Here is a 21,622-nt window from a genome sequence, read left to right on the forward strand (position 1 = left end):
GCGCCGATACAGCTGCAGCCTAAACCCAAAGCATTCTCAATAACGTTCTTCAGCGCTACCTAGCACCTCTGCGTGCTGTCAACAGCCAACAAATAAAAGCAGCAAACGCAGAGCTCGGCGTTCGTTACCCCCAGCCCAGCTGCCTACGTTTGTATGGGGCTTTGAGCAACTTATCTGGTGAAAGATGTCCCTGTCTGTGGCAGTGGGGTTGGCGTAGGTGATCTGTAAAGGCCCCTTCTAACCCATTCTGTGATTCTTTTTTTTTTTACACTGGATAATTCTTTGCCGCTCCAGGTTCCACTAATTCCCCTTCTTCCCGGTCAGGGCCGGTGCCTCCATGGGTGTTTTTAAGGGCACATTCACGGGATCCAGCCCAAGAGCCACGCTCGGCAGCCTTACGCAGCCTCCCACATGCAAAGCCGCCATGCTGCGATGGGCAGCTCTGCTGGCAGCACAGCTCCCTGAACCGTCCTCCCGTCTCCATCTACGCAATTATTATTTTTGTACGGTGAGTCGAAAAGAAACCCAACCCAATAAAGACATCGGAGCCCGCGGTTCCCATTTCCCCGTGCGCCCTGCTGAGCCATCCCGCAGGCGCGACGGCCGGGATGACCCGGGCCAGGGCAGGGGTGAGCGGGGCGGCAGCCCTCGAAGGCAGCCGAAAGCCCTGCTCCTCACGCACGGCTCCGTCCCGCTGCAGGGATGGAAAGGCAGCGGGAGCTCGGGCTCTCCCGCGGGAAGCGCTTCGGCCCCCGGGGCTGAGCAGGAGGAGCACGGTTATGGATCAGTAGCCGGGCTCGGCCTGGCTTCGGCCTGACTCCCGCTTCCCTCACCCCTCAGCGGCATTTCCCCGATCTCGGCCTCCATCCCCGCCTCGGCGCTGGAGGCGCAGGGCGGGAGGTGGTGTCCCATCGGCTTTCCGACAGGTTTTCAGGCTGGAACAGGGGAAGCCCTGCCTTGCACGGGGTGCCTAGCAGCCCCCCACGTTTTCAGCCTCCTGCGGTGAAGGCTGGGTTTGACGGCGGAGCGCCTCCCGCACCGCAGCCGGGCCCGGGCCCTCTCTCCTCAGGCGCTCGCTGACCACCCCGGCGCCCGCACCGCGGTCAGGCACCGCCGCGGACGCCCGGACCCGGGGCCCTGCCGGCGCCCAGGGCCCTGCCTGCGCAGGCAGCAGGGTTAAGTCGTCCCTGCGCATGCACCCGCCCTCTCTCTTCCGGAGCTGATCATGGCGGAGAAGGAGTAAGTGGCTGTCCCGCCCCGGGATAATCCGCCCCCATCGGCGGCTGCGGCGGTGTCTGCTCCATGCCCCCGCCATCGGGACGCTGGCCCACCGCTCCCGGGTCGCCAGGCCTCTGCCGCCGGCGCGGGAGGGGGCACAAGTGGCCCGGGGCCGGGAGTGGCGGAAGGAGAGGGCCCGGCGCGGCGGGGATGCAGCCGCCGCCGGTCCTGTTCCTTCCGCAGGGGGTGGCGGTTGCTGCCCCGTCGGCCCTCGGTGGGGTGGGGAGGGAGAGCTGGCCCCCAAGGGCCGTCCGTGGGCGAGGGACGCTGGGCGGCAGAGTTTCGTCTGGCTCGGCGGGCGGGCGGGCGGGTGGGCGGTCAGTGCTGCGCCGGGCTGCGCCAAGCGGTGTGCGGCTTGAGGAGGGAGTCACAGGCGGGTGCGCTTAGGGTGGGAGCTCGGCCGGCTAGTTACGGGTCTATAAACACTGCCCTTGCGAGCTTTGTCATACGTAAGAGTTTAAAATCTGAGTAAGCTTGAAGTCCTGTGAAATAAATTTCAGAATACTGCCAAACTAGTTTTTCTTCTTAAAGCACCTGTTGAAACGTTTATTAATCTGAAAGAGATGCGCTTTTCAGACTTCGTTTTATTACAGATTGGATTACGGCAAAGTAGGGTAGAAACTTCTTGTCACTGAAGCGCTCTCAGTCTTTAGGGTTGCGTACATAGGTTGCGTGCAGCTCAACAGCTGGTCTGTCAGAGTGCTTTGTCTGGTGTAACAGGTGATCTCTGCAGGCTGCATTGAGGCTTGGCGACAGCGGGAACAAGGAAAATGCCTCGGTGAACTGGTGCGAGGCAGCAAGGCCTGAATGCGCGTTGTCTTCAGAGTTTGCGTTGATGTTTTTCATGTGTTTACTTTAAAGCCTGGTTTCTTTATATCAGCTAAAAGAGTTTTTTTTTTTCTCTTTTCCTTTAGAGCAAAGAAGGTGCCATCTGTACCGGAAAGCCTGCTGAAGAAGCGGCAGGCTTATGCAGCTATAAAAGCCAAGCGTCAGAAGAAAATATTGGCTATAAAAAAGGTGAATATTTCATGACTCCTTGACTTGAATTGTTTATCTGTTGCGGTATCAGTTACTACCACTGATACAACGCAATACAGAAGTTTACAGTATTTAGGTCTAATGGGTTGATATTTTCTTAATATTTTGGACTAAAATATGCTTTTTTTTTTTTTTTTCCGCCAATAACAGACCAGTTCTGGGCAGAGTAAGGGCAAAGTGTACAGTTTTCTATAAGATTAAAGTTGGCCTTCTACAAGGCAAGAGGTTATAGCCTTTGTGAGGGTAAGGTCGATGCATGATAACATTGTTCATGGTGAAGCATCACTGCTGTGTAAGTCTTCCAGATTCTGTAGAATATCACTGAGAGTGATTCTAAACTCCATGATATGGGCAGGTGTTCCTTAAATCTGTGTTATTTGTGGGAAATTCTAGAATGTCCTACATGATTTTAAGGTGATTTTGATGTGTTAAGAGGCATTGTATAATCCTAAGTAATTTTCAATTGGTTTCAGTTTCGTAAGGCGCAAAGAAAACTCATCTATGCAAGAGCCCAAGCTTACCACAAGGAGTACAGGCACATGTATAGGCAGGAGATCCGTATGGCCAGGATGGCCCGAAAAGCTGGCAATTACTACGTTCCAGCAGAACCAAAACTGGCATTTGTGATCAGGATAAGAGGGTAAGATTGAATATAGATGTAAACAATTGTATGTTCAAAAGCACTGAAATTGGCTTTCCTGTTACCTGTCTGTTTTGAGGGTTTAAATATGTAAATAAAATCCAGCCTTCCGTGGGTGGCATGGAAAGTTGTTGGCAGTAGTGTTGTACGTGCATCAGAGGCTTATTTAATTAAGTGCAAAATCCTTGTGCTGGCTGTGCCAGCTGTCTGAAGTGTTTGTTTAACTCTCCTTTGGTAAAACGTTAGAGAAAACTAACAAAAGGTGTGATTGGAAGAATTATGTTCAGGAGAGCACAAGAATAGTTCTGAATTCTTTCAGTGTCATGCTTATCTCAATTCTTTTAATTGAAATAGATCTGTTTTAACTTAATACTGAAATAGATAGCCACAGTAAATAATTCACTAAGCTTGCTTTGTAAAATAGTGGTGGATTTCATATGGGAACAATGCTATTGTGGGTTTTTTTTAACCTGATATGTAGTGTTTTCTGGGATGTAGATAATTGAGGCATATGTCCTATGTTCTCTAGTACCAATGGTGTCAGCCCTAAGGTCCGCAAGGTGTTGCAGCTTCTTCGCCTGCGTCAGATTTTTAATGGCACATTTGTAAAACTCAACAAAGCTTCTATCAACATGTTGCGGATTGTTGAACCCTATATTGCATGGGGGTGAGTGAAATGGCAACTTTTATCAAATCAGGGTGCAAATGCTGAGTGCCTTTTGCATTTGGCTATACTAGACTTGCAAGTTTTCCTTGTGTTCAAAATGTTTTTATGCCTTCTGTGTGCTTTCCCTGCTTTGAATTGAAAACATGATTAAGGCAGTGCTTTAAAGGGCAATGCTTGCTAGATATGATTACACTCTCATACTAGTGCTGTTGGGAACTTGGTATGAGTAAGATTTGCTTCTCTGTTGCTTTTGTATTTACAATTGGGACATGCTGAAATGATCTTAAATTGTTTGTTATGGAAGTTTCATTCGGGGATGTTAACTTGGAAGGTGGCTTGCAAAGACTAATAATTCTTTTTTTTTTTAACATGACTGTTTCAGTTATCCCAATCTGAAGTCTGTGCATGAATTGATCTACAAGCGTGGTTATGGCAAGATCAACAAGCAGCGCATTGCTCTTACTGATAACTCCTTGATTCAGAAACGCCTTGGTAAATACTGGTTCACTTAACAAAACAAGAAATGGACTTGTTGCATTTGGGTGTTTAACGCTAAGATGGGCAACTATTCTTATTGATCTCTGGAGAATAGTAGTGATTGGTTAATAATCTCTACTTCTGTCTTTATAGTTTAATACAAAGAAAGGTGGAAGTAACTTTCATTATAAAGTATTGAAAACCAGTGTAAAGAATCAAATTTTAGTATTTTAAATCTGTAATTTTAAATGTAAATTCCTTGACCTTTAATAGATCAGTAGATCTTTCAGTAATGAAAAGGTGCTGCAGCAGGAAAGAAGCTTATCATACATAGCTCTGAAGTTTCAAATTTAATATTAGACAGTGTTTGTCTCTTAGACCTTCATGGTCTGGTAAACAGACTTTTTAAAATTCCTGTCAGAAGAACTGGCTAGTAAAAGCCATTGGTGTATTTAGTAAAAACAAAGCATGGTGGTCAGTTGTCACTTGTTGCTCTAGGAGGCTCCTCCTTTCCCAGCTGTGCCAGAAATGAAAGCAAACACTGATGTCTCTTCCATTTTTGGCACTTGATTTGTGTATCGTTTCAAATTTGACTGTCATGTTTGTTCTTTTTCCAGTGCAATAGGTAATCAGATTCTAAAGGTACAAGTATTAGCTATAATCACTTTCTTTTTTAGCATTGTATTTTACGAGCAGTTAACTCGTAACGTGCCGCTGAAGATTCTGGAAAGGGATTAAGAAAACAGGCTGTTGCATTATTCAACAGCATAAGTAGTTCAGTGAATTTCCCTGAGCTACACATAGCTAGGGTTTAAGTGTATTTAATCTAGCTTTTCTTCAAAGAACACAGTCTTATTTTCCTAAGATTCACTAAGTGGGGTTTGTTTGTTGTTCCTTACTGCTGGCTACAAATATTCCAACAGTTGAAACTGATCCTCTTGCCTAATGTAACAACTAAATAATGTTGAGTTGGCTGCAGCTAATCTATTTTAATTGGAAAAGTCAGTCACTGGGTGTTGTGACAGAGCGGGTGCTTTCTGACTTCCTGAAGTTTATCAAAATAAGTAGGTATGACAATAATAACTTGATAATTTTTAGCCTGTCATTGACCAGTGGCTCTGTAGCCCTTCTGAAAACGACGTTTCTGAATTTTAGGAAAGCTTGGTATCATCTGCATGGAAGATGTGATCCATGAAATTTACACTGTTGGCAAGAACTTCAAAGTTGTGAACAACTTCCTTTGGCCCTTCAAGTTGTCCTCTCCTCGGGGTGGAATGAAGAAGAAAACGATCCACTTCGTGGAAGGTGGGGATGCTGGTAACAGAGAAGATCAGATCAACAGACTCATAAGGAGAATGAACTAATGGTGAGATATTACCAAAGGTTAATACTATCCACTCTTCTACCTCTGCTGTGTAGCCTGCTGCCATTACTGGTTGAACATTCAGGTTTAATACGTATTCACTCACGCTTGGGTGGTATCTACAATATAAAGCTACTTGGACAATACAGTGTTCTGATTTTATTTTTAAAGTCTTACTAAAGCTTCAAAAATCTTTAAGAAATTAAATCGTTATTGTAGCTGATCTGTTTAGGAAGTATAACCATTACCAATAACTTATATTTCATTTACCAATAATTTGTTTTAAAACCTTATTTGGGTTTTATGATGGGAAGCCTTGAGATCTTGACTAAAATCTTCAACCCTTACTAATGAATTCTTAATATGATCAAAGTCTTGTGATTGCAAGTACAGTGTTTTTTCAGATTGGCTGATTTCTGCTATAAAAGCCTGTTTAGGACTGGAAGAAATAAAATTTTCTATTTAGACCATTTTAATGGTTTGGGTTTTTGGGGTTTTTTTGTTTTTGTTTTTTTTAGAAATGAGATGTGCAGTTTGCTTAGGAATTTCCAACTTCCAGAGGGTTGGTTAATAAAAAATAGAGGGTGGTGATGTGACTTCACAGCTTAAAACAGGTCCAGTTGTTGTTTGGATGAGTTCTCAGAAATTAAATTTTACTGAAGGGAGGGAAGTCATCTTTTTTCTTTTTTAAAAGGCTTAAAAAAAAAAAAAACTTTTTATAGCCAACAAGGCATAGCACATTGAGGTCATCGAGGTCTGCTGTCTGTCCAAGGAGCTAAAGGAGACCTATGAAATATCTTTCCATTTGACTGACAGCTTTTTTTTTTTTGAAGCTTTTTTGTACCTGTTCTTCCTCGGTTTCCACTCCCACGAGCTTTTTGCATGTCGCTTTGTTGTCTCCATCTGTGAAGCAGCAGAGCTTTAAAGCACTGGTTACATGGCATGTGGAAACCTGCACTTTAGGAAGATAGTTGCTTACTGGGGGCAGTTTTCTTCTAAAGCTTTTGAGCTCAGCTGTGGGAAGAAGTGGGTAACTTTGAGAAGCAGAATTGCTGTTATGTTTGGTGCCTGGGGTGATGTTACATTACTCATAGGAGTATTCTTGTAGAAATTTTGCTGCTGATAGCATAAACTGTTACAAATTCAGTGCTGGCAGATGTTTCCCTTAAGTTAGTGCATGAGGCTTTGCAACCAAGATTGGGCAAAACTACTTCCACTTTCATGCTCCTGTCTGGTTTCTGGGCATAAGATGGAAACTGCTATATTTAATTGAAACCCTGCAGTGTTTCTGTCAGTGTAGATTCTTTCTCCTCCATCTTCCCTGACAAACATCAGAAGTTTACTGGTGGTTTGAGTTTTCAGAAGCCTTCCTACAGAAGGGAAGCTGCTAATTTGCTATTGCAGTGGCTATAAATGTCTCTGAGGAGTATTGCATTGTCAGAGAAACTAGGGATATTCAGCTGGTTGCTCCTGTTTTTCATTGGACTTTTAGCTCAGCATCCCATGTAAGTAGCAGACATCAGAGCTTTACTCCATCTTTCAATTTAGGAAGTGACCTTGCAGTTTCTTACTCTATGCCTGTAAGCAGTTAGTTGTTCTCTTGGACTGCTAACAAACATACCTCTGGTCTAAAGCTAAGATAACTGATTGTTCTCGTCTCCTGCACTTTCTATTCCTGCTGTTTTCCTACTGTTCTGAACAGAGTGCATGTTTTAAAATACAAGTAACCTACATGTAGAAAATAGGAAAACATTGTAGTTTCTACTGAGGTAATGGACAACTGGAGGAGTAGGTTCAGATGAGATATTGGCAGTACTCTCAGTACTGTCAGTCTGAAGGGCCGTGTATCTGAAGATGAGTATTTATTCCTCTTCCCTATATGTAGATGGTTTCCTGCTACTTGTCTTTGTCTTATTACTTAAGTGGTAGTCTCAGATAAATTTAAAAAAAATTAAAGGCCTCCAGTACCGATTCCTCAATGTAGATTGGGGAAAAATAGCATAGTACTTGATACTGAATAAATACCCGGTTGTGCCCTTCTATGCTTTCAGAAAAATAGGAGAATATTTACCAATAGTTCAAGGTAGAAATGTTTATCCTGTTAGTTCTGGCACTTGAAATCTGTATTAACATCTCTTCACTCAAAACACAGAAGTTACTTGTTGTGTGCAAGACTACTGAAGTCTTAAATCCAGTGAAATAAAATTGGTATTTTCAGCCTAAATTATAAACTGTAGAAATGTATTAATTCTTCGTGCGGCCAAAGTAGTTTCAGATCTACATAAGTCTAATGATAATTTTTTTTTCCCTTTCAGATTCAGATGCCCAGCAGCAGTCTTTCAAACTCTGACTCGTTAATAAAACCATCTTGCACAAAACTGTGTCATCTTGATTGGTCTCTTTGTGATACTCTTCTCTAGTGGTGGCGGTTGCTAAGTTAACTTTGGAGTAACCTGCTTCAAAGAGCCATGTGTAGTTTGAATTAGCAGTATAGAGATTCATTAGTTTCATTAGTATGTAGATTCATACTATCGATGTACTATTCATAATCTATGTACTATTCATTAGTATATAGATTCATAGTTTCATCTTCATTTGGAGGAAGAAAATTTGGAAGGATTCATGCAGGTAACAGATTAGGTTTTGAGTGGCAACAATTATTTTTGTTGTGATTAAAAGTACAGTAAACGACACTGAGCTCTATGCTGTTGAGTGGACAGGATTCCTACTCAGTTGTAGTGCACCAGAAAGCTGTGTGAGAAGATTTTTCTATGAAAAAAAGAGGTGAGGGTAAAACAGTTCCTAACATGTTAAGATCCTGATTTTAAGATCATCGTAATTACTTCCAGCTCTGAACAAGTTCAGGTATTTTGTACCAAAGGAAACATTAAATACTTTACAAAATAGCAAATTACTTTCCACATTCTAGATAATTACTCAGCTTTACATAATTTGTTTGCAGTGTTTTATTTCAGATACTATAGAAGTGGAGACCACAGGATTCACAAGGATATGAATAGTTGTTGCTCATGCATAGGTCTAACAGAGTACAGATTAGAAACCCAGGGACTGGTGAAATGCCTAACTCAGTTTGCATGCAAGCTGACCTCGTCTTGTGAGCGCTTCCCTGAACAGATCAACAAGTCACGTCTGCTCTGACTGAAATGCTGTTCTCAGCTACAGGCAAGCTGTATTTACATACTTCACCAATGAAGGATGCCCGTTTAAAAATCACTGGCATTGATTATATTTTTTCCAATTTGTGCAAAAGCTTATTTCTGCACTTTAGTTTAACTAAAACTTTTTAACAGCATTGCTGGTTTATTAAAGCTGTCAAAAGCTAGTTTTGTTTTTAAATAACTTCGGAAATTATGATAGTGGCTAAACTGAAAATTGTTGTGTGCTTTTGTTTGTTAATGTGTCAGGACATGGGCAAAAGCTGAGTGTCCGATGGGTCAGTGTTTCCAGATACTCGAACAACTGAGTTCTACAACCTAAAGTGACAGTTGCCCTATCGTGAGTTGAGCTCCAAAATGTAGTAGCAGCTTGTGTCGAAATACGAAAGTACCAACACCTTTGTCCATTTTAGCTAATAACCACTAAATCAGAAGAACTTAGCAGTTCCTTACAGCTGTTCAGTGCAAGTAATTCGACTACTGATACATGCTTGAAAAGGGTTTACTGAATGAATGAGGTGAAAACTATAAAAGTACTTAAATTTGTCAGGCATCTTTGTAAAGTGATAAGCAGTATTATTTACAAAGAAAAACTTTTTCATAAAGTTGCTGAATGAAGGGAAAAAAACCTTACAGTGAAAATTATAATAACCACTTTGCACTATTAATGGGAAACCTCGGTTCTCGTCTTGATCTTGTAATGTAAATCTGACTCCTTTCAGCTTAAAACTGCACCAAACAGCAATGAAATCCAGGTATTGGAGGATGTACCTGAGAAAAGTTTTGTTGACCTTGGTATCCTTGTTTGTTTCAATTGGTAGCGTTCTTCCATTACTTTGCTACCAGGTGTTGAGTTATTTCCCTTTGACTCATACGCATGTTCTAGTATATTCTGAACAGAAAAGCGTTTCATGGGTATAACGAAGCCATACAAATGCGTAGCAAACTTTGTATGATAGGTGCAGAGAATAAAAGATTAACTCATGAAGTTAATCAGTGCCGCAGGACCTTGCTGGTCCGATAGGAATGCTCTGTAGGTTAAATTTTGTTTAAAGGATTACATGCACTAAAGCATTAGCGAGGAGAAAGTTAATTTGGTCTTCATGCTACTCGAGCAACTAATTTTTCTTACCTGCCTCTGAAGGCATTTTCAGATAACAGCTACAAAATGTTAATACATAGTGTGGGAACTAATATTAAAGTGTAGCTGTGGTTAAGCCGGTAATCCTGCGTAGATGGTCACCTTTTATACTAGCATAGCTTTCAGGTTTTTTAGTATTGTTCTTTAGGCATACCCCATAGTAGGGAATTGCAGAAACAGCTCATGATCTGATAGTTAGGGTCAGAATTTGCTGTGGAAATGAGACACGATTCACTCAGTGCATGAGTAGTACGTTTTGGAGCATTCATGAGGTAACCTGAGTTAAAAATGTAGCTGATGAAGACAATCACTCGGTCCCTAAACAATAAATAATGCAGATCCTTTGTCAACATTCTATGGTAAAGTTCGGGTTCTTGCGAACATGCTCTTATTTTCTCACTGTCCATAACTGCCAGCTGCTGACACATTCTGGAATAAAATTTCTATGAACTCTTATCCTTGTTCAGAATGACCAACATCTTCCTTTTTTTTCCTCAGAACTGAAGCCAGAAGCTTTACCTAATAGCTGTTGGAGAAGCAACAGGAGACTGTTTGAAACGCTAACAACTCACAAATTTTTCAGGCATGCTGAGGTTTATAGGCTTTACAGTTAATTGGTATTCCTTTTTTCGCTGGTGTCCAGCTCATACAGCCTGTTTCACTATCACCAAGTGTAAAGTCATACATCTGGAAATGGAATGGGAGCCTGTCCCAAGAATCAGTGTTTTGAGAGAAAGTTAGGAGACGTGATGGATAGTCAGCTGAACATAAGCTCCCACTTGGCCAAATGCAATTCTTGGATGCATTAAAAAGGGAATATCAAATGGTAGGGGGGAGGTAACGTTACTTTTGTTCCAGTAGTGCTTACACTAGTGCCAAATGCAGTATCCAGTTCTTGTGCCAAAAATCAAGCACATGCCTTACAATACTTGGAGAGCTTAATTTATTCAGTTTAAAGGCAGACATGGTTATGAAATGAGTATCTACCTATAATTACCTCCGTGGAGAAAAGTAGTTTGATAATGGAGAATTCTTTGATCTAACAAAGCTATAGTAGGATGAAATGTCCTGAAATTGAAGCCAGATAAATTTTGGCTTTAAGCAAACAATTTTAATGGAAGATAATTAGACACTGGAACACTTAACCAGTGGTGTGCCAGATTCTTTGTCAGTGGTCATTCCTAAGTTGAGGTTTGGGTGTTTTTCTTCCTCTAAAGCGTATGCTATACTTGGAAGAGATTTGTTGAGGGCAGTCCTGGAGCCTTTCTTACTCATAAGTTACTAAATGCAGGCTCTTTAGGTACTCAAGGGATACAAGTTAGAGCTTTGTTTTAAGATGTCCGGCTCCCCAGAGTGGAAATCAGAACTGTGGATGAGGTGGGTGTAATGTGCTTCACAAGGGAACTTGGACTAATGCAGCATGCCATGTAGCAGGTCGCCTAAACCTTAGCATAAATAGAGGCCAGGAGAGGGCTGGTAGGACTTCGTATACCTTTTATGGGCTTTGCTGCTTCTGCCTGTTTGGAATCCAGATCTCACAGCTCTCTCCTGAGGACTGGGACCCATGTTTTTTTCAGAGAATTAAGCACAGCTTACTGTCAATTCTGAGTCCCCAGCGAGCAAAGTGGTGTCCCTGCTTCACACAAGAGCTGGTTCGCTCACACCTAGGAAACTGGATGCATGAGTTTTGTTCAAACCATTCCTTCCATCTCTCAGTTTCCAGAAGACTGTCCTTTCCACACAACTGTAGGTGAGAAAATCTCTGCATGTTGCCCCTTATTGAAGTTGTGCCAAAGTCTAAGGCAGAGAGAAAACCACGATTTAAGCTTAGATTAGGAAACTGCAGAGCAGACAGAGATACAAATCTGAAAACAGCTGAGCTTAGAACGGAAGAAAATTTTAGTCTCCCAAATCCCAGGTGAAATGTTCTGCTCAATTGGTTTCATTAGGTGTGAGTTGTAGTGGGAATTTCTGTCTTCAGGGATCTTTAACATGATTGTGTCAGTTGTCTTTTGTGAAGTTCCCATTCTTGGCATACTTGTTTTTTCTAAAAGCTTTTGTACCATACCAGACTACTCCAGGCATCTAGGATCCCAAGAATAGCTGTGCCCTGCCTAAATGCAGGTTTAGATATAAGCGGGCTCTTACATGGTGCAGTTTTTCATGACTGAAAAGCCTGAAAAGTCAAGTACTGAGCTCATGAATTGCAAGTGCTAAGAAAGAACAAGGATGTTGAGAAACAATTTTCTACAGAAAGCTTCCATCATTTTTCAGTCTGTAGGTGATCACACCAGCCGTTTCTAGCCTGATCTGTGAAAATAAGTACTTGTGACCTTGGTCATATTGCAAGTAAGAGCAAATTTTCAAAGTTCAGAGCTGTAAGCAATTTTCCCTGAATTATTTTTCTAAAGATAAAAAACTCCACAAAACGAGTTTTTTATCTGCTCAGTATTTCTTCATATAAACTATTCATTGCACCAAATATCTTTCATTATGAGATAAGTAGGTACTTGGTTGGAGGAAAACAATGAGAAATAAGGGAGTGTACAGTCATAGGGCCACGGGATGTATATGGGGAAGAAGCCACATGCAAAGTAAAATCTAGGGTAGAGGAGGAAAAGGGAGCAGAGGGAGGTATAAGCAGCAGTATTACTCCTCGCTTGCTTAGCACTGTTTTGGCAGTGCAGAGAGGCTGTAAATCCAGTTTAACTAGCCAGCATGCCACATGCTTCACATGCTTCCCATCCTGAGTTGCTCTGGCAGTCAGAGGCACTCTGTACAACTTAACTAGTCTTTGGAGGCTGCCTGGAGCGCGGGCTGGCTGTGGTGAATGTGTGCTGCCCAGGCCCTGCCGCGGTGTCGTGAAGCTCTACCCATGGCACGTTTCCACTCCGACTGCACTTTGTTAGGACCTATGCAAGGATTACTGCACTCTGCCATATCTGATGGCATCTGTTATCCGCAACATTATGCTCTTTTTTTATTGCACAATAAAATTCAATTGACGTTTCCAAGTCTTGATCGCTCTGAATATCTCATGTATATAATACAACAGTAGTACCTAATAATTTCAGCACAATGTATGTTTACATTTTTGATACTAATACTGTATATCACACATCATTATAACAAAGCCTCCAAGACAGAAAGAAATAAGATGTAGTGAGCCAAGACAAGTAGGAAAATGCGATTCAAGGAAGGCTCTAAGCATCTCTAGTTTTAGTTTGAAAAGCAGGTAGACTCCTTTTTTTTCCTTTAGCTTCTTTTGCCAGGTATTATTTAACACAACTGAATTGTAAGAGAAGAAGTCGAGCTGGTAAATTGTAATACTGGCACTCTTTTTGTGCCACTTGTAATTTTATAATCTTAACTTCTTTTCTTTAACCTGAAATTTTTTTTTTTGTTATTCTCTCCTACTACTGAAATATATTTTTGTGAAAGAAAAAAGAAAAATTGGGTGGGAGTTTTCTTTATGCAGATGGTCTACTAATATACCCCCCCTTTCTGGGAGAAGACATCAGGATTGAAAGCAGCATAAATAGTGGGTGACAGTTCAGTTGGTTTTAATTAGGAATAGGAAGTGTTAAGTATGTGTTAAGAAACTAAACTAATTATGTAGTAGTGTTTAGCTCTATAACATTCTTTAATCTAGAAGACTAAAGGAACCAGGATGTAAATGTTGCATTTATTTATAACCCAAAGTGTTGAGGGTGAGGGGGTTTTAGCTCTGACTTGAGAACAGTGTTAAATAATCGATGGTGTTACTGTTCTTCTTATTCTAGTTAAGTTTTAATGATTGTTTTGTCAGCGTAGAGCCTGGTGGTTCTTTGAAGCTTCTGCACACTCTTTGCTGTTTTACTTCTTGTGCCTATCTCTGAAAACATCGCTCTCAAGTAAGTGTTTTGAGGACATGAAACTTGGTAGACAAAAGGCCCAGAAAAAATCCCACAACACTCCTTTAATCCTTTTATTTGCTTTTACTTACTGTATAAAACTAACAATTAGCTGGCTTAATGTAGAACGAAGTGAATGACTCCAGAGAATATGTACTTTGAACAGTACTTCCAGGCTAGCTTGTTTCCAATACCTTATGAAGAAGGACCAAGTTAACTGCCTGCTAGGCTCATCTGGCTTTCTGCTGTTACAGTGTTCATTTCTACTTTGTTGGATTGCAATCCCTGGCTTTTCCAAATTAAGGGTAAATGTTTCTAACTACTGTTCTACACTTTCCATTTCTAAAGCCTTTGTATGACAGTATTCTTCTCAGCAGACTTTGAAGTACTGCACCACTGTCAGCAGTGCTATGCTCTTCTTTCTGCTGGGAGAACAGACCTGCATAGACAGCAGGACTTGCCAAGGTTTACCTGGCAGGCTGGTAGCTGAGCCAAGACTCAGCCCGCAGGGACGGGAAGGGAATCTGCATCCTGGAAGAAAGCCTTTGAGCAGTGTCAGGGAGCCGGTGGCTGTGGCTGGGAATGGGATTTCTGCCCGCTGGTGTGCTGTGACCAGGGAGGGCTCTGAAGCCAGGTCGCTGTGATCACAAATGCGGGGAGACGTACCCGAGAAACCACCATTATAAAACTGTGATTGCTTTCTCCGTCCCCATGACTCCCCAGCTGAACCAACCTTGCAGGCAGGGTTGGGACTCAGTGTCCAAAATCCTGTCCTGAATTTAGTCTTTTTGAACATGTATCCCTGACTCAGGTTTTCAGAGGTACCTGGAAAGGTGGTAATAATCTGTGCTCTTTTTAGCAGATTAGTCTAGTGCACGTACCTGGGATGAGGTTGTCTGTGTGTACTCAATAATCTTCTCTGACTTAGATGGGTTCAAATTCACATCTATCAGTCTGCAGCAAAAATGAACTACACTTCCTAGAAATTGAGTTTTTCTGAGTAATGGCTATGTTTTCTTTGAGCTCAGTGTTACATATGGTCTGAGTTATTCTACTGGCTCGAGTATCTTTTGGTCTATAGACATCTTTCGTGGATGTTAAATAAATTTAGACTTGATATAAATACAGAGATTCTTTGCCCTGCCAAAGTGTTCATTACTTTGGACAGGCACAGTAGGAGAATTTTAGGAGACAATTTTGGCTCCTGTAGTCCTGCAGGACTAAGCTTGTAGGGACACTTTAAATACGAGCTGAGGTACCTACCTGCAAGAAGAACTTGGTCCAGAGCCAGGTCTGAGCCAGCAGGGTTTTCAGTTGGAGTGAGGGCTGGGCTGGACCAGCAGCATAGGGGCAATATCCTTGGATTACTCCCTCTTAGGTCTGCTCTTTTTCATATATTCAAATGAGCAAGGCCCTCTTTTGAGACTCAGTGCTTGCTTCTTTTTATCTAAACTGGTTTCTTTTCTTACAGTTTTTACCCCTGGGTTCTGTGAAAACTTAGGTTGTGAAAAAACAGGGAATGGGAATGCAGTAACACTTTAATTTCTATCCCTTCCCTTAACATGTTTCTTTTCACCAAGCTCGTTGATTCTCCACTATAAAAGTAATCTAGATTAGTAATCAGTTATGTTGGAGTAGTAAAATAAATGAGATTTATCTCAGGTACCTGAGATAATTTTGCAGAGTTTGTGTTCTGGATGCTGTACTAGCACTTTCTAGAAGACTGTTGTACTGAGGAAACTATAAATCCAAATGAATGGAGCTTGTAAATCAAGTGATAGCACATACATGTGATCTTTAAAATATAATCTTAGTGAACTATGTTATACTAAAAACATTGAGGGGTAGTTAGATTTAAATGTACTTTTTGTTAAATGCCTGGATTATTATTGGTTTTGTTTGTTCCCTTGTCTCTCTCTTTTCTTAGAATTAGATCCCACAAAACATGCGTGCTTGAGCAGAAGAGGCTATTTCTGCCTGAATTATGCTTTTCAGTATGCAAATCTTGATTATAGTATTTAGTTTCTTACCGTGTTTTAAATCTGAGTGCTGCTGAACCAAGATTTTGCAATGGGAGTAAACGTCTCTTAACTTTTGCTCAGAAGCTGAGCTTTTGAAGTGAATATAGACTTTTTTCAATGATAAGCTGTCACTTCTGAAAAAAACAGTAAAGATATTAAATTTTTCTTCCTATTTTTTTATGATGTGTTTTAACAGTATAGATAAATGTGTGTGGGTAAGAGTTGCTGTACATGGGAAGTGGAAGGAAATCTGTAGGAAAAGTCTGTGTATCCCTGAAGAAAAGCAGGACTTTTCTTCAGCTAGGAATCAGAATGATGAAGTTCTCCCTCCACAGATTATTTTTCCCAAGGAGTCTTGTTACTTAACCATCTGCAATGTCTCCTCTTGAAGTGCTGAACTTAAACCTGTGTATTCCTAGTACAGAAGTACTACGAGTAGCTTCTGGGTCTTTAAGACCGTCAGGATCCTATCGAGATGCCAAAGTTAAGGGTGCTGACAGCTCTATTAGACAGAAAGGCTCCTTCTGCAGGAACACGTTCCTCCTCGTAACACTCCTGTACAAAGCTACACGTAACTGAAGGCTACAGAGGCAATTGCTCTAGTGTGTTGAAACGACTTTATTTCAAAGAATTGTGTTTAGACTGAGATCCAACTATGCTACTATTAGTTACATGAAATTTCATTAAAATTGCATCCAGAGCAGGCTTTGTTTGGGAAAAGAAAATAATCCCTAGTTCAAAAGCTGCCTATTATCCAGCTGGAGCCTTCACAAGTGAAGTACAGTTCCTGTAATCAATTTATAGTTTTGGATGCTGCTGAATACCTATAAAGTAGGAGGTATCGGAGCATATGTCAAGCTATAACCTCTGCAGAAAGTTTTGGTCACTGTCTGAAAGTTTACTTAGGCAAAAAGAGTCACTTTTAAGCATGCATGTTTCGTGGGGTCCATATTCTAGGAATGGCTGGGAAAGACGGGGCATGTGGTTTAGAACCAGTAGTAATCTAAGCACTAAAATTAGTTGTAGCTACTCAACTCCACATACCTTTTCGTCTCTTACATGAAGCCTGTAGGGACATGGCAGGTGACTGTACCACAGTCAATTTGTAGATGAATCTCTAGATGGAGCCAAAACAGATTTAATGTATGAGTTTTGCAGACCTTAAGATTTTCTACTGAAGGCCTACAGCTATGAGAAAACATCTAATTCCATAACAGATCTTTATACCCACCTGAAAACTACTGAGGTTCCTTACTGATTTTTTTTAGGGCTTAAAGCCTAAAGAGTTGCAGTGGTCATAGTCTAAACAATTCCATATGAGGGCATTTTGCTACACATTAATGGCTAATGTAATGCTAGAATCCCTTGTCTCACAGTAAATCTACACCTGTGCATCCATTACATATACAAAATCAGTATGACAATCTCATGGTTCGCCTTCCAATACCTACTTGCACATTAACGATTTTCTGAATTGTCAGCATTGATAAGTGCCAGTCACACATGTTCCCTTTTGGTGCTGTATTTATGGTGTGATGTCTGGTTTGCCAGTCATTTACTTGCCCACTGCTTTAGAAAAGCACTTACCAGCTATGTTATACATACAGGCTTAAGAATCCCAACACTGCTGTTGCCTGAAGTACCTATTGATAGTTTAGGATAGACCAATGCTTGAAACCCTTCTTTTCCTTGAGAAAAGAAATTGCAGAGTGCAAATATAACACTGAGTAAAAATAACCCTTGTTTTGTTTTATATATTATTCTCAATTATTTCCATAATGTAGACCATATTGTAATAAAGAGATTGCTTGCTTTTGCTTTCATTTTTTCCTCGTACAGCTTTATAGAAATGCATGGTTTCACAGACTCACAACAGTAACTGCTGTATCTGGAAGAGTAGGAAAGCATCTGTGTTAAAACTGACCGAATTAAAAGCAACTTTATGAGCTATCAAGGTCCTTTTTTGGCACAGAACCTCCTCTATCCTGCTGTCTCACTGGAGCTGAAGGTAGCTGCACTATGGGACAGCACCTTTCCAGCTAATCTTGTAACAAAACGTAGTGAGTTTGTGCTATATTGTGTTAAGACTAAGAGAAAACTACAGCTCTCAAATATACAGCTTTCTCCACTGTCCCTGAACAACTGCTTAGACCGCATGATCTCAAGTGGATGCTCCCAGCCTCACAATTGCTTTCTACCTTGGCAAAAAGATGAGATGCCAGCAGTGACTGTGCTCAGATACTGCAGAATACCCAGTGAAGCAAGTTGAGAACTGTGAGCATTGCCTCACATGGAACCCAGCTGGCACTAATTCACTTAACTCCCCTGTGATGTTGCAAGTCATCCTCAGCAAGGGCTCTTGGAGAGACTGCAAGTAACCCTTAGGTACTCAGTCAAAAGTCCCACACGACCTCATTTTATTTCTGACTTCATTGCATGAGATAACTCCTCTTTTCAGACAGCAATACTCACATGCTGAGTGACCCACAAACTTTTTTCCCCAATTAGTAGATGATCCTTACTTGTAACATGTAACTGACAGAAGAACTGCAAGTGTGTCCATCTCTCTGCAGACTCAGCTGCAGGGCAGGAACTGCCTTTGCTCAGTCTGTTGCTGAAGGAAGGTGTCCATTAGGCACAAAATGTGAAAGCAGTTATGGGAACTTTGTCAAAGTAATAAAACCACACTCTGTTTCAGTGATTTACTCCTGTTGTGGTGACCTGTGAAGAGAGATCTGGTTAATGTATGCAGAGAGTGTCTTTGCCATTATCTGCTGTTGAATGTGGATAACTGCACTAGGTGATATGGCAGCTCTAGTTCTACCACGGTATTCCTCTGTGATCCCTGGCAAAGCACCAAGAGCCAGATAAACATTCATAGTGAAACATCAAATAGTAGAACTTTATCTCTAGCCTCAGAACAACAATGAAATGTGATTTATGTGAAGAGAAAAGTGTGCTCTGTAGTGACAGAGTGACAAAGGAGCTAACTTTAAAGTAAATGAGAACTTGGATAAACTAGAACTTGGAGTCGTGAAAAAAAATAGGTTGGAAGGAAGCTCTTGAAGTCAATCACCTGCTCAAAGTACAGTAACTTAAAAGTTCGGTCAGGTTACTCAGAGCCTTGTCCCTTGAGTTTTCAAATTCTCCAGGGATGGAGATGCTACAGTCTTTCTCCATGATACCCAATTACTCTCATGTAACCAATTTTCCTTCTTGCAGCTTATGAGAGTTGCCTCTTGTTCCTCTTGCTGTGCGCCTCCATGATGATGGAGTCTGGTTTCATTCTCTCTAACTTCCATTTAGGTACTTCAAGATTGCAATTAGAGCCCCCTCTCTCTTCTCCTTTAGCCTTCTTTTCTCCAGGCTAAACAAATCCGGTTCCTTCAGTCTCTCATCATGTATGTGACATCCCCCTTAATACCTTAGTAGCCTTCTACATTTTCTGTTCTGTGGACATACCTCTTCGAAGGCTCAAAACTGCACGCAGTACTCCAGATATAGCTTCACCAGTGCTAGGCAGAGGGAAATAATCCCTTTATTCCGTCTACTTGCCATGCTCTAGCTAACATAGGTCGGTATGCAGCTAGCCTTCACCATTGCAAGGACAAATTGGTGGGCTCATGTCCACCAGGACCCTCACATCTTTTTCTGAAGAAATGCTTCTTAAATCTAGTTTAAAGCCCTCCTCACTAGGTTAGCAGGTCTGTTGGCAAACATGCCCTTGCCCCACTTCTTCAGATGGATCCTGTCTTTCACTGGCATTTCTTCATTCTTCCCATAGTCATAGAGGCCTAAATCCTTCTGATGACATTGACCAAACAGACAGATACTGAGCTGCATTTCCACTCATGCCTGAACTGTTCCCCATGATCAGCAGGGTTGAGAGGAATGCCATCTGGAGCTCCATACCCTTCATCCTTGTCCCCAGAGGACTGCAGTTGTCTCCTCAAGGTCTGCACTAGTAGTATAGTACCATTAGTGCCCATGTGGAAGAACAGCAAAGCATAATATTCCAAAGACCAGATTACTCAGCAATTTATCCACAGTGTCCCAAATCCAGGCCCTGGGCAAGCAGCAACCCTATTGAGACAGCACATCCATGCAACAGAACGGTGCTCCTGTCTCCCACAGAAGGCCATCTTTAAGCACTATCATCCATTGCTTCCCTTTTTAGCCCTGGTTGCCACCAGTCAGTCAGGCATGGCTGGCCCAGATGCCTCTTCTGTCAGAGCTTGCTCCTCCTCTTGTCAAGGCCCTGTCATTGCTCTCCAGCTGAACAGCTGCAATTGGCAAAACAGCTCTATCTTGCTGTGGAAGTCACCAGTATCCATCCCGTCCTCTACCAGAAGCATAGCTTATCATAGAATCATAGAATCATAGAATTGTTTAGGTTGGAAAAGACCTTTAAGATCATCAAGCCCAACCATTAACCTAGCACTGCCAAGTCCACCACTAAACCATCTCCCTAAGTGCCACATCTACACGTCTTTTAAATATCTTCAGGGATGGGGACTCAACCACTTTCCTGGGCAGCCTGTTCCAATGCTTGACAACCCTTTCAGTGAAGAAATTTTTCCCAATATCCAATCTAAACCTCCCCTGGCACTACTTGAGGCCATTTCCTCTAGTCCTATCGCTTGTTACTTGGGAGAAGAGATTGACCCCCACCTCTCTACAACCTCCTTTCAGGTAGTTGTAGAGAGCAATAAGGTCTCCCCTCAGCCTCCTTTTCTCCAGGCTAAACAACCCCAGCTCCCTCAGCCGCTCTTCAGAAGACTTGTGCTCTAGACCCTTCACCAGCTTCGTTGCCCTTCTCTGGACACGCTCCAGCACCTCGATGTCCTTCTTGTAGTGAGGGACCCAAAACTGAACACAGTACTCGAGGTGAGGCCTCACCAGTGCCAAGTACAGGGGGACGATCACCTCCCTAGTCCTGCTGGCCACACTATTTCTGATACAAGCCAAGATGCTGTTGGCCTTCTTGGCCACCTGGGCACACTGTCGGCTCATATTCAGCCGGCTGTTGGCCAACATGCCCAGGTCCTCTTCTGCCGGGCAGCTCTCCAGCCACTCTTCCCCATGCCTGTAGCATTGCATGGGGTTGTTGTGCAGGACCCAGCACTGAGTCTTGTTGAACCTCATACAATTGGCCCTGGCCCAACGATCCAGCCTGTCCAGGTCCCTCTGTAGGGCCTTCCTACCCTCCAGCAGATCAACACTTCCACCCAGCTTGGTGTCATCTGCAAACTTACTGAGGGTGCACTCAATCCCCTCATCCAGATCATTGATAAAGATATGAAACAGAACTGGCCCCAGTACTGAGCCCTGGGGAACACCACTCATGACCGACCGCCAACTGGAGTTAACTCCGTTCACCACAACTCTTTGGGCCTGGCCATCCAGCCAGTTTTTTACCCAGTGAAGAGTACGCTCGTCCAAGCCATGAGCAGGCAATTTCTCCAGGAGAATGCTGTGGGAAATGGTGACAAAGGCTTTACTTAAGTCCAGGTAGACAACATCCACAGCCTTTCCCTCATCCACTAAGAGGGTCACCTTGTCATAGAAGGAGATCAGGTTAGTCAAGCAGGACCTGCCTTTCATAAACCCATGCTGACTGGGCCTGATGCCCTGGTTGTCCTGTATGTGACGCATGATGGCACTCAGGATGATCTGCTCCATAACCTTCACTGGCAGGTCAGGCTGACAGGCCTGTAGTTCCCCAGATCCTCCTTCCGACCCTTCTTGTAGCTGGATGTCACAATTGCTAACCTCCACTCCACTGGGACCTCCCCAGTTAGCCAGAACTGCTGATAAATGATAGAAGGTGGCTTGGTGAGCACTTCCGCCAGCTCCCTCAGGACACTTGGGTGGATCCCATCTGGCCCCATAGACTTGTGTGTGTCTAAGTGGTGTAGCAGGTCACTA

The 21,622-nt window shown here is 42.5% G+C and overlaps 1 protein-coding gene across 1 annotated transcript; it reads left to right on the plus strand.

Moving 5' to 3' along the window:
* The first annotated feature begins 1,183 nt into the window (after positions 1–1,183).
* Positions 1,184–7,844, plus strand: RPL7 (ribosomal protein L7). Its single transcript, XM_009469005.2, has 7 exons — positions 1,184–1,239; positions 2,193–2,295; positions 2,790–2,956; positions 3,486–3,623; positions 4,006–4,115; positions 5,256–5,466; positions 7,779–7,844. The coding sequence occupies exons 1-6, from the start codon at positions 1,226–1,228 to the stop codon at positions 5,462–5,464; spliced, it is 741 nt and encodes a 246-aa protein (XP_009467280.1). The 5' UTR covers positions 1,184–1,225; the 3' UTR covers positions 5,465–5,466; positions 7,779–7,844.
* The last annotated feature ends 13,778 nt before the right edge of the window (positions 7,845–21,622 follow it).

Source organism: Nipponia nippon, unplaced genomic scaffold (assembly GCF_047370975.1).
Source record: "Nipponia nippon isolate SJK-2023a ecotype South Korea unplaced genomic scaffold, ASM4737097v1 scaffold_1, whole genome shotgun sequence".
NCBI lineage: Eukaryota > Metazoa > Chordata > Aves > Pelecaniformes > Threskiornithidae > Nipponia > Nipponia nippon.

Coding starts and splice junctions, on each gene's coding strand:
- RPL7 (XM_009469005.2), top strand. Junction 2,296..2,789: donor AAATATTGGCTATAAAAAAG/GTGAATATTTCA, acceptor AATTGGTTTCAG/TTTCGTAAGGCGCAAAGAAA. Junction 4,116..5,255: donor CTTGATTCAGAAACGCCTTG/GTAAATACTGGT, acceptor TCTGAATTTTAG/GAAAGCTTGGTATCATCTGC.